General features: G+C 46.0%; 1 protein-coding gene across 4 annotated transcripts in view; it reads right to left on the reverse strand.

Moving 5' to 3' along the window:
* Positions 1-546: 546 nt before the first annotated feature.
* RASSF2 (Ras association domain family member 2) overlaps positions 547-13,424 on the reverse strand; it is a 41,387-nt gene continuing 28,509 nt past the window's right edge. For all 4 annotated transcript variants that reach the window (XM_082600483.1, XM_082600485.1, XM_082600486.1 and 1 more), the window contains exons 5-11: positions 12,699-12,787; positions 10,452-10,612; positions 9,099-9,200; positions 7,573-7,624; positions 6,969-7,090; positions 5,644-5,741; positions 547-4,477 (exon numbers count right to left, since the gene is read on the reverse strand). In XM_082600483.1, coding sequence (XP_082456609.1) covers positions 4,408-4,477; positions 5,644-5,741; positions 6,969-7,090; positions 7,573-7,624; positions 9,099-9,200; positions 10,452-10,612; positions 12,699-12,787 — 694 coding nt within the window. In that variant the 3' untranslated portion in view covers positions 547-4,407. The remainder of the gene's footprint in view (positions 4,478-5,643; positions 5,742-6,968; positions 7,091-7,572; positions 7,625-9,098; positions 9,201-10,451; positions 10,613-12,698; positions 12,788-13,424) is intronic.

Raw genomic sequence — 13,424 nt, forward strand, 5'->3', positions numbered from 1 at the left:
GCAACACACAGACTAGTGTTTGACCAAATATCTGGGTACCATGACCTAGCCAAGTTGCACATAAAATTAACCATCACACTTGCCTCACACCATAGCATGGAACTTGGGCCCTAGTCTAAAGGTCTTAGGCTTGGCAACCCCTGGGGGGGGGGGGGCTGTGCCGCCAACAGAGGCAAGCCCAGGTCCCCAAACCCTGACAGTGGCTTGGCCATTTTACAGATGAGGAAACCAAGTCCTAGAAAAAGGTTCAGTGAATTGGCCCCAACAAGCCAAGGGTAGAGTTAGGACAAAAATCCAGCCTCACTGAATAGCTGTCCCCAGCTGTTTCTATAATTCTTGGCTCCACCAGGGCCTGAACTCAAGATTCATAGGGAATATTCTCATTTCACTTCCTTTTTGGAACATTAGAACCAAGTCTGAGTGCAGTCAAACCATAAACTCTGAAAAGAAAATCAAAGCGTCTCCTGGATGCACCTTCACTTTCCCATCCCCAACCCTCCTGTAATGCAGCGGACACACACACACCTGTCCACCAGGGACTTCTCTTTGAAAGTGCTTTATTCAACAAGATCTAAGTCAGGTGCTTTAAAACATATCAAAATGTTACAGAAATTCACAGCTCCCTACTGAGGACTTGCCAAGTTACATTAAGATACCTAAACACATCAGTTTATAACTTCAGAACCAAACACTGAACGAGGTCATGTACCATTGCTCGAAAAGCAAGTTATGATTAAGAAAGAAGATACTTCACAAAGCTAAATCAAGTGAGAAAACCCTTAAGAAACACTAGCAGTAACACACCAGGAACCATCAGCCTGGGAAACAGGTCTGCAATCGCCGGGGAGACTCCACAGGAAAACCGAGGCTCTCCTTTCACAGCTTGTCCATGTCTCGTGCCTGGCTATAACACAGGGGGCGCTGTGACCTCCCATGACAGGGTAAACACTGTCAATTCCCTCTGAAAGAAGGGGTGCCACATTTGTCTTTATTTTTACCTCTCTAGGAGATCATTCTTCATCTCATCTGCCTCCAACAAGACTTTGTGTAAAACAATTTTCATAGAGGCTTGACTCAGAAATTTGTACTGCTGCAACAGGTGTTCAAGGAGATCTCTGCTTCCTACCTTGGCCCTCACATCATGGTTTTGTCGCTATGAGGCACTGGAATTCATTTGTTCATATAGGAATTTCTCTTGGAGATGTATCTATGGCACCACAGTCTCTGTGCTACAGAGCTTTGAAATAGTATTATTTTTTGAAGAGAGTGTCTCTCTTCTTAAGAGAGCTTCCTGCCTTTCTCTGGTCCATTTCTCCTTCCAACCTCCTAACACTGAAATAACAGCCAAACTCCAAAGAAAAGAATTCTTGCCAAGACATGTTTGCATCGGAGAACAGAGTTTGTTTCTTTTGGTCTTTATACCCTAAAGTCTTACCTACAGAGATGATAAAATGTCTTTATCTGGAGGTCCCTAGGAGAGAGTATTGTTTTCTTTCTGGTAGAGAGGAGGGAAGGGTGAAAATATTTCTCCTTGAAGTCTCAGACCAAAACTTCAACCTCAGGGCTCAGCATTTGTCACAGGGGTAGGTGGCTAATCCAAGATCCTCCCACCTCAACCTCAACTCACAAAGTCCACAAGTCTGGAGACCAGTGTACACATTCCTTACCAGTTTGCACAGGCAAACCTATTGTTTGTGCTTTTCAATCCCTCCCCAAGGTAACCACTCCCCCTCCCCCCACAACTTAACTCCTCACATTCCTACTAATGTGATGACTAAGAATGTGACCTTGTGCTTAATTCCATCATCATCAGGGGGACCGGATCCCCTTCCCAACGATAAACTCAGGTTTTTCCTTCATTTGATCACCTTGTAACATAAGCCCCTGGAAAAAGACTCAGATGTGGCTATGCCGCTTTTCACAAGTGAAGGAAAAACTTGTAAATTGGCCTTTTTGTTCTTCACACGACTTCAGGTTCATTGCACACAATTACATAAACCCACACAAATCAGTCCAGGAGTTCAAAGCTGCAAGGCCATGTGATACCAGTGAGAAAATCCAGCTCCACATCACAGCAGAGGGTCTCTATTTCAGTTGCTGCTATTTCAAAGAACCTTTCCAAAATTCCTGACTGGGTCATTAGTACGTGAGAAATGATTTCTAAACAGGGTGAGCCAAAACGGAAAAGTGCGGCCTGCACTAAGTGGAATGTATCATGTAAGATGCGATTTCCCCTCAGTTCCACCCCAACCCCCCATCTTTAAAAAGCCAAGTCTACCTTGGTATCACTTTCCGAGAAAGTGATCTGGCAAATCTGACATTTTGCAACATTCCCATATTTACCACTATCATATTGCTAGTGCAAATTAAAGAGAACTTTGATAAACCAAAAACAGCTGTCCAATAAAAGTTAGCCATTAGTAATTTGCTTTGTGGAAATTTTTTTCCCTAGCCACTCAAGGAAGATTACTGGGGCCAACAAAGGCTTTGAACATTCAAAATAAAAATAACCGGAAGAAAAGTTTTCCAAGTCATTTCTCAAATGCAAAACTCAGGAAGTATGTTTGCATTCACAAAACTGCTCTTTCCCATCTGTAATAAAGGAAGCCTCTCCCCGGGCCCCCATTTTTTTCTGTGCATTTTGCAGAAGCCCACTGAGGTGTATGATTGCGGCTAAGCCCCTCCAGATTTCCAGTCCATCCCCCACAGGGCTGGTGGCGCTCCCCACAGAGGAGGTAAGCTTGCTAAGAGACCCTCAGCAAAATGCCAGGTAGCAGCATGCCATCCTTCTGAAAGTCAACAGTGAGACTACCGCTGTGAGACATCTAAAGAGGCCATGGGAGCCACAGGGGCAGGTAGGGGGTAAGAGTGCCTGGGCAGGAACAGCTCTGCTGCAAAGCTCCACTGTCCTTGCAGGCACGGATCAGTGGCTATTCTTTCCTCAACTGCCCAGCTCTCCAAACCTTCTTTGGAGAGGAGGTGGAGAACAGATGGGGAGCTTCCCTACCACAAGGCTCAGTGTTAGGAGCTTCTGGCCTTGCTTGGTTGACCTCCACAGCCAGGCACCTGCTTCAAGCATCTATCTGTCGCTCTTCAAACAGTATCAGTTGTACTGGAGCTGAGCTACCTGGCGACCTTACCAATGGGGGCCCAGAAGGACAGACTCTTCCTGCCCTTCCCCTACCATTGGAGTCTCTCTAAAGATCACCCAGGTGGCTGCTCAGAGAAGCTGAGAGAGAAGCTCCATCCTATCTACGCACTTTCACGGGGCAGCCCAAAAGTTATCCCTTAACCCCACACTTGGTCAGTGGCAGGACAAGTCTTCATTCTTAAGAGTCCATCTCCACACACGACGTAAGGGCAACTTGCAAAAATCCAGTGGTTGTAAAGTATTAAGCCTTGACTTTGCAAACGCAAGGCCTCAGCTCCAAGTGCAAGACCACTGGATATAAAAATGGGCTGGGTTTACAGGCACCTGTCATTCTGCAAGGAGCCTCCACATTTCTCTAAGGAGGGAAACTTCCCGGCCATACAAGACCAGGCGCCGTGTACAAACCAGTGAGGCCTGTTTCATAAGATACTTCTTTCAACTCAGGGAGGCCTCAAAGAGTTGGGGTCATCAGCTTGGCATGCTGAGACAAACATCAGGCTCCCCTATCTCCTAGAGGTAGCCAGGGAGGTGGGAGTGGAGGCAGAATCCATTCTTTACTGGCATCCACACAGATCATCACATATGTCCTTGTTATTTAAAACAACTGAAGTTTCCAGTGTAAAAACCTGTGGGCTTATTGCATCTACCCCACTGATGGTTTAGCTTTTTCTTTCCATCAGAACTGCCCCAAGGGCATGGTTTGTTAATTAATTTGTTAACTGCCAAGGATCTCACACTTGCAGATCCTTCCTAGGGATACAGGGAGAGTATCTATTAACATAAAAATACCCCAAATGGTGAGTTTGCTGGGCCCCCTTCCCCTTCTAAACACAAGCAGACATGTATGGCTGCTCCCTGGCACTTGAGGGGAGAAATCTTTTCTTCAACCTAAAACCCCTCAGATCAGTGACTCCTCTGATTTTCCTGCCCACAAGCAGAACATCTGCCAGCCTCATAGCACCTGTGCTGGCTGCTTGGAATTGAATTGCATGTGAATATGTCATGTAGGCATGTGGATGTGTACCATGTGCACACACACGTTTTGGGTTCTTCTTATAATAAAAATTGAAAGTCCTCGTGAGTAAAGGAAAGGAGCAGGGAAAGAAAGGTCAGGGAGTTGTCTGCTGGCTTCTCCATGGTGGCTTGGGAGCTGGAAAGGTATGCATTTAAACGTTTCCATGGAAGGCGCCCAGCTTCCTGTGAGTCTTCTCAGGTCAACAATGCCCTCCACGGCGTCTGGATCCCCTCCCTGTGGCTCAGATTGTTGCCGGGGTCTCGGCTATCTCTTCCAGCCTCTGCCGAATCATTAGCCGGAGCACGGTGTACCTGGGGATAGAACAGCTTCAGTGGAGAGCAGAAAGCAACACACTCCTTCTCGTGACCCTCCCCCATCACTTGGGTCACAGGGTGAGCCAAGTGTCCCAACACTTTGCTTCTCTCACTGGCCTACTCTTGAACCACTTCGTTACTTGTGTTCATTTCCACAACAGGATGAAAGGGACTGAAGTGGCTCACTCCAAACTAATTATTTTACTATGATTAGAAAGTCTGGAGAAGAAGAATGAGAAGGTGAAATAACAAGAACAGTAATAAGGATTCCCTTTGTTGAGTGCTTACTATGCTCAAGGCACTATGCATAGAGTAGCATATAATCCTCACCTAGGCTGGACCATATGAAATTGCCATTACTTTTACCATTTTGGGGGAGCATACAAAAATGGCAACTTCATATGGTTCAATCTAATATCAGTATCTGCATTTTGCCAAAGACGCTATAGCAACTACCAGGCATGGAGGTCCATGGCTTAGTGGTGAGTATGGTTTTTTCATCCCTTCCCTGAATTATGGTAATTCAGATACTGGAGTGGGCACTGTTATGCAGGGCTAACGTGGCTTTGCACTGTACAGCAAAACTATTTTTAAAGTTTGGCACATAGTAAGTGTTCAATAAATGTTAACTGCTATCATATTAGTTATCATCATCAACACAGAAAATGTAGCATTGACTTTAGCAGCAAAAAAATCAATTTTTCTGCCATATCTATGAAACACAGCTCTACTTTATGACTAAACATGACAAAAAAATAACAAAATCCTCCCCAGAATGAAGTTTTAGTACTGGACTTTTCAACCCAAATGCAATTTCCAGAAGAGAAATGTTAAAAAGGGAGAAAGGATCTGAGGAAGGGATTTTAGGGTTACTCTGCTCAGACAAATTTCCACTGCCGAGACAACCTTCCTGAAATACTTGGAACAATTTTATGTCCCACATCAAAATAAGAAGTTGAACGAGAAGCAGAACGACCAACACACCGACGTTTCAAGTCCCTACCTGAGATCTGAGATCTGGCATTGTCAATGAGAAGCCCCCTGAACACAGTCCCAGGCCCAGGCAGCAGCTCCTCACAGTCCCTGCAAGGCTCTTGAACAGAGACTCCTCTCACTGAGGCCTCAGGAGAAACCCAACCAGCCACCCCAGGGGCTATGCTTACTTGCGCATCAGCTTCTTTACTTCCCGATCTTCTTCCTCTTGGAGCTTCTGAATGAAGCTTTTAAGGACAGGCATCTCAAACTTTATATACTGAGCCACCTGGGGAGGAAAAAGTAAGTCTGGGGTGCAAGACCTCTCCCAGCACTATTCTAATTTTTGGGGGCATCTCTCTCATATAAGGCACAAAGCCTTGGGAAATCTATTTCTGCACTAATCCGGGATTTCCTTAAAGGCAGGAGCCAAGCCTCATTCTTCTCAAGGTTGGTATAGAGTCTATGATGAAGATCACTTCATTTACATGATAACTTCATCTCATAACTCATTTTTCATCTCATGTATCCAATCCATGAGAGGTGATGTCAAACATAGAAAAGCACTTTCTCTTGTCAGGCATTCAGAGAAGACTGGAACACATAATATTCAATAAACCTCTCTGCTCTCCCCTAAGAGAAATTAAGGAACCATGGCTCAGAATGATGATTTGTGCCTCAAGGCTCAAACAGGCAGCCAAATGTGAACTGCCTCCTGAGAGGCTATAAGCGTGGGGGTGGCTCCCAGGTGAGCTGAAGTTAAGCAGCCACTCTTCCTCCCTCACCAGAACCCTCACCCTGTTCTACCAACTCTTCTCTGTGGGAGAAGTATGTTTCTCCACGTTGTTAATGGTGGGCTCAGCTATGTGACTTGCTCTGGCCAATGGAATGGGTGTGTGGATGTGATATACATTAAATCCAGGTGGGGGCTTCAAAGGAGCTTACATGGTTTCTTGCATTCCAGCCATCTGCCATGAGAAGCATACCTAGGTAGCCACTGCCTCTTGATCTTTGGTCTCTGAATAAGACATGCAATGTCTACCTGAACTGAACCCACAATCTAAAGCAGAACCGCTGCTACCAGCCTGCAGAATCCGGAGCAAGAAAGTAAATGTTTACTGTTGTAAGTTACTAAGACTTGGGGAAGTTTGTTGCTATAGCAAAAGCTATAAAATCACTGCTAACTTCTTGAAGTTGCTTGGAAAAGGTCTGCAGAAACTTTTCAGCCCTCTTAAGTACCCCAGAAAGCCTCAAGAAATTTATTCCTTCTATGGAAATCATTTTGTGCCTGAGCATTCTTCCAGTTAACTCCCACAGGGCACACCCTCAACCTAGCTTCTGCATTCATTTTCCTGGCCCCATGGTCATTACTGTTTCAAGAAAACCTGGTATTGAGAAATAGCAACAAAACAGGGCCTGGTCCTTGGGCAAAAAGCCAAGCTATACCCCAATTGTAGTTTACCCAACCAAATCCCCCACCCTCCTGGGACAGACATCTGACTGAAAAGGGACTCACATCATAGGTGACTTCCTCCACCTGGTCCTTCTCCATAAGGAACACTTTGGAGACCTGCTCACATGGGCCCTGGAGGATCCGGGCAATCAGGGGGTAATCGGTGTTCTTCAGCTTCTGTTTCTCTGGAACCACACACAGCCAGAAGCAGCCCTGAGTTGCCTGAGGCCTTTCTCACCTTAAATGCTTGTCAACTCAAGGGCCCAAATGGACCAGGCACCTCAGGAGATGTAGCCAATCAGGAGACTGATTTGTAAATGAACAATTCAACAGTTCAAAGCAACTGTTGCCGCTCCCCTACCCCTCAACAATACTTCCATGCCTCAAGCCCTCTGGAAGATGCTGCATTGGAGAATCTGGTTTTCTCTGTGCTTTGAGAAAATCCAGTTCTTTTTTTAATAGGCAGTTAGGTTTTAGGGTTAATTTGCTGACCATATATGGCATTCCCCGGTGGACTCATCCAGTGAGCTCACCATCCTTGGAGGCAAACAACATTTGAAAGTTTCCAAAACCCAAGCAACAAGCAAATGAGGCAGAGATTTTTTTTTTTAACTTGCTATTTTGAGTTAATTAAAAGTTTTAAGTATACTGTGTTCTTTATACTTACCACCACTGGTATGGACCACATACAAAGCAAACTCCTCCGCTGAGTTCTCAATCTGAATTAGGAAGGAGCAAAAGGTACTTGCTGAAAGCATATATTTACATATCCTAACTGTGGCCATTTCTTCTTCTTGAACACTGCAAAGCTAAATAAATGATAGCCTCTTTTGAGGGGACGGCTATTTATCTACAGCATTTAAAAGTGGTAAGGAAATGGGGTGGAAACATTATCAATAATAATAGGTAATAAGAGCTAACAGTTACTGCACCATGCCAGGCACAGTTCTAACAAACTCTACATGTTTTAACTCATCTAATATGACAACCCAGTGAGAAATAAAATATTGCTTGCCGTATCAGTAAACAAAGGATGTCACAGTCATCAGCAATTGCAGCCACCTCTGATGGTGAGCTGGTGAGCCCTGAGAGGACTCAGGAAAGAAACAAAGAATACCTGCCATCTTGCAGCCATCAGACTGCAGCCACTCCCAACGGTGAGCCCTGAGGACACAGGGTGAGAAAACAGGATACTGGCCCCCAGTAGCTAAGGTGTGTTATCAAAGGAATGATCTCAGTGAGCCCACACTCTTGCATCTTTCCATAGGCAGGAAAACGCTAAATTCCTTAACTTGAGATATCTGATTTTCTTTAATTAACAATAATCTTTTGACATTCAGACTACCTGCCCTTTGAGACAAAACTCCTATGTATCCTAGCTTCCCCTTCACCTCCTTGGAGCAGTTCTCTCAGGGTTACTTGAGATGCTGCCTTCTGGGATTGAAGTCCTAAGAATATTCGCTGAATAAAACATAACTCTCAACTTTTAGGTTGTGCAATTTTTTTTCAGTTGACACCAGTAATGGGGTCCTGTTAACCTCATTTTACAGATGGTGAGGCAGAAGCACAGGGAGCTTAAGTCACTTGTCCAACTCCTCCAACCAGCAGGTGATAGACAGAGAGTCAAACCCAGAGCCTATGCTTTAAACCACTAGGACACACTGGCTTCTGTTAGAAATAAGAATACCTGTTTTCCAAAAGACTTAGAAGGGTATTGTGGAAAACATACAGAGCAACAGGACTTCAAAAACACTCATGCACTAAAATTTTCACATCTATTGAAGGCTCATCAAAGTAGGTTTCCCAAATGCACAGAAGTTGATATGTGCATGGAGCCCTGAACCAGTCATCAGGTCCAGGGTCCTTCTCTGGAGGCCCATAAAGCACCTGAGGGCTGGTGCTTCTCAGGCTTCAGTGGCACCAGAATCCCTTTAAATCTTGTGGAACAGGTTCCCTGGCCTCATCTCCGAGTTTCCGCTTCAGTGGGTCTGATCTGGGGGAGAGGGAGGCCTGACAACCTACTTTTCTAACAAGCTCCCAGGTGATGCTGATGTCGCGGGGTCTAAAGAACCTAAACCCTCTCCGCCCGGTGCCCCCCTTACCACACACTCTCCATAGCCCCCACCTCTACACTTCTGGGGGCCCCAAGGCACACATGCCACTGTCTGAGGCCAGCCAGCAGAGGGAACTTGCCTTAAATTTGTTGAGCAGCAACTTCAGGACCTGTGGAGTGGTCATGGTGCTGTTGATGCGGACATTGGTGATGGAGCCATAGGCCGGCGTGAACACCGACGTCTGTCAATAGAGGGGTCCAGCTCAGTGGGTGTACAGACAAGGATGGGGCACTAAAACCCAGGTGTCCTGGCCCTGTTACCTGGGGTAAAGGGACAGGGACAGTGGCACTCAACCTGTGCTCCCTGAGAGTCCTCTGTCCTTACAACGTAGACGCACTGGGCTTTGATGTCAATAAAGAGCCCTGGGCTTTGCCTAGCTCAGGAGCTCGCGCCCACCCCACCGCAGGAGGCTTGAGGGATCTGAGCTTGCCAAACGGCAGCGTTGAGGAGGGAAAGAGCACCAGATAATGGAGGCACTACCTCCAAATAAAACACGCACAAAGCCCCTTCTACTACGACTTCAACATGAGGAGGTCTGTGACCACTCTTCCATGATGCACTTGTTTCTGGGGCCAGATTCAAACCAAGCAGCAGGAAGAAGGAGAGTCAGCTAGCTTGGGGTGGGGTGGGTGATCTGAGTTCTGCAGCTCTGTTTCAGGGCAGCCCTTAACTCACAGAGAAGTCAGGCCACATAGCAGCTGGAGGCACATGGTGCAGAAAGAGAGTAACACGTGGATGGGGGCGTTTCTGATGAGGGCTGTTTGTGGGGTCATGTCGCATCTCACCCACTGAGCCAGGAAGAAAGGGGGCAGGGCACAACCATTAAAAGAATGACACAGCCGTTAAGAACAGGATACCACAAAAACTGGTTAGAACCTACTAGGCCCAAGATGGCAGAAGATTTGACCTCCAGTAGACCTTCACCTCATTATACACTCATTGTGATACATTAGCATCTAAATGACACACCCACAGGTGCCACGACAGTTCCGAGGTCGACCATAAAAGACCAAAAAGTGGGTGGTGGCCCAATTCATGGAAATCCCCACCCCTTCTCCAAGATAGCTAGAATACTCCTCTCACTTATTAGCCTATGAAATTACCCAGCCCATAAAAACTAATCACCCCCACAGCCCAGGGCTGCTCTCATATTCCCTAACGACCCATTGCCTTGGGGCCACAGGACTCACCCGAGACCTGGGACGTGACCATCCTCTTGCACTCCATTTTTTCCTACAACACCATCATTTAGGAGGGCTCCTGATCTGGAGCCACTTATCTCTCTCAGAGCCAGCAGAGCCTGCAGCCCACTCACGACCCAAAGACTGAGTGGCTTCCCAGGAGTCTGCAGCCCTGAGGTGGCAGCTGCCCAGGAAGGGATCTGGCCCCCACTGGAGCTGGCCCTTGCCCCCCACCACCCTATCGCCTCTACCTTGTGGTTGTAGAAATGGCCGTTGATGGAGAAGCGGTGGCGTCTGATTCGCCGCTGGTCGCTGGGTGTCCTCACATTGCCACGACGACGTACCCCAACATCACTGCGTGTGCGCATCAGTTGTGGGGTGTCTTCCTGCAGGGACTTCAGGCCCCTGGAGTCTGAGAGAGAAGGGGAAGATGAGCTCTGTCTGCCTGGACCTGGGATGTGGCAGTGTGCACCGAGTACCCTCTTCCTGACCAATGCTACAGCACCTACAGCTTCCTCAAAAATATATTTTATAAAAACAGTATTTCCTGCTGGGGAAAAACATGACGCATAATTTACCAAGAAGCAATACAGTGGCAAAGTTCAGAGCACAGACTTTAGAGCCAGACTCCTAGGTTCAAACCCCAGCTCCACCACTGTCATTGTAGGGGAGCAAAACTTGCTACCCCCAAATGTCTCTGGCATGCTGAAAACAATCAAGCCCCAAAAGACTGATAAATGAAATACAGCCTGCTATATCAGTAAACAAAGGATATCACGGTCATCAGAGATTGCAACCACAGGCGATGGTGAGCTGGTTAGCTCTAAGGGGACTCAGGATGGAAAAGAATACCTGCCATCTAGCAGCCATCAGACTGCAGCCACTCCCCACGGTGACCCCTGAGGAAACTCAGGAGGTGAAAACACAAGATACTGGCCCCAGATAGCTGAGGTGCATATCAAAGTAATGATTTCAATGAGCCCAGACTCTTGCATCTTCCCATACACAGAAAAGAACTAAATTCCTTAACTTGGGGTACCTGGTTTTCTTTAATTAACAATAATCTTTTGACATTCAAACTACCTGCCCTTTGTTGCAAAACTCCTATGTATCTTAGCTCCCCCTTTGCCTCCTCAGAGCAGCTCTCTCAGGGTTACTTGAGATGCTACCTTCCAGGCTTGAAGTCCTAAGAATATTCGCCGAATAAAACATAACTCTAAACTTTTAGGTTGGGAATAATTTTTCAGTCAAAAAGACTCAGGAAGAAACTCTGCCTTTTCCCCTAACTGCCTGAAGAATTTAGATAGCGGGATTATTACTGGACTAGAGTTATCACCAGAGACATATGCAAAGAATATGGGCTAAATGTGGTGAGGGAAACTCTTAGAGATCAGAGTCTACCCTGTGTCACACTGTCTTTGCAGGCCCAGCAAACATTTGTTTACCAAACGTTTGCTTTTCCATCTCCATGTGAATTGCCTTCCTCCCCTGAAGTCCCAAACCACTACCCCCAACATCCTCTTTTGTCTTTAGCTGAAGATGGTAGTTAAGGTGAGGGCATCAGCCATTTTGGTGAGTTATTCAGTTTTTCTGGGTCTCTCCCATGTATACATGTTATTAAACTTTTGTTTGATTTTCTCCTGTTAATCTGTCTCATGTCAATTTAATTCTTAGACCAGCCAGAAGAACCTAGAAGGTAGAGAAAAATGTCTTCCTTCCCAACACCATATATCACTAACTCTCTGTGCCTCAGTTTCCTCATCCATACGATGGGGATAACAATAGCACCTACCTCACGAGATTGTTGTGAAGGTTTAAATAAGTTAATTCATTTAAAGCGCTTAGAACAATGTCTGCACAGGATAAGCACGATATAAGGACTTGCAAGATAATTTCGAACTGAAAATATCTATCAAAATTGCAAATGCACATAGCCTCAGATCCAGAAATTCGATTTCAAAGAATCCTACAGACACTGACAAATGTGTGAAATGAGACGTGTATAAGGACACTGTCTACACTTTTGTTTGTCTAAAAGACTAAAGATGACTTAAATGTTTATCAATAGGGAGCAATTAAATTGTCATTTTTTTCATACAATGTAATACTGCAGAGCTGTAAAGAATGCAGAAGTTCTCCATGGCTTTGTATGGAACAATCCTCAAGACAAACTAATAGAAATGGGATGTGCAAAATGCAGCCACTTACATAAAAAGGGGAAGAAAAGAAATGACATCCAACCATTAAGCTTTGTTGGTGTGTATTTCCTTGTGTTTGCAAAGAGTATCTTGGGAAGAATGCCGTCAGTTTGCTTCTAGGGAGGGAAACTCAGTGGGTGGATGAGATGGGAAACTTTCAATTCTTTCTTTTTAATAAGTTTTGAATCTTGAACCATGTGAATTTTGTTTTCAAAACATAAGTAACAGTGTTCAACATTCATCACATCAGTCTTCACACAGTCGGCCCCAAACTAGAGGATCCTCCCACCATGCATGTACCTGTGGGACTTGATGTCTGATCACTCTCAGGCAGGGCATCCACCTCTGAGATTGGAATGTTGGGCCTGGTGAGGGGCTTCAGGATGGTGCTGGTGAGCAGAAAACAAACAAAAGGTTCAGCCCCTGCAGAAGAACACCCCCAGTCCCGTCCCACCCCACTCGTACAAAGGGAGCACTTGGCCTGTGCAAGGCTGGGTACCAGCACACAGCAGGTGACAAAGGGCATGGTAGGCTGTACTGAGTGTCTCACGAGGCTGGTCCAGCTCCTGGGCTAAGCACTGGGCAGGGAAGGGGAGTTCTGGAGGGAGAAAATGCTTGTTCCCAGTATTTGCAACAACATGAAGTCCAGGACAGAGAACAACAAAGAACACCTGTGTGGTGCCTGTGCTGAGTTTCTAAGCACGTACAAATTCTATAGCTTATTTAGAAAACCCTAATAATGGTCATTTATTTCTAGGGACAAGATTCTAGTTCAGACCCACTTCTGTTGGAGGAATAACTCAGAAATTGCTTCTGCCATCTAACAGGAATGGAAAGTAAGAGGTTGGCTGCTACAAGAGTCAGGGCAGCTTTGGAAGTGGCGCTGATGGCAGTGTTCTCAGGGTTGCTGGAGGAAGGGTCACAAGCAGGCAATCTGAGTTGAGACCTGGTACTGCTATGATAGCTGGGAAGTAACTCCTCAAAGCCTAATAGGACAGTGGAAGCAGCTCAGAGAAACATCGAAAA

This window comes from Mesoplodon mirus (assembly GCF_964341445.2).
Source record: "Mesoplodon mirus genome assembly, chromosome: 15".
NCBI classification, from domain to species: domain Eukaryota; kingdom Metazoa; phylum Chordata; class Mammalia; order Artiodactyla; family Ziphiidae; genus Mesoplodon; species Mesoplodon mirus.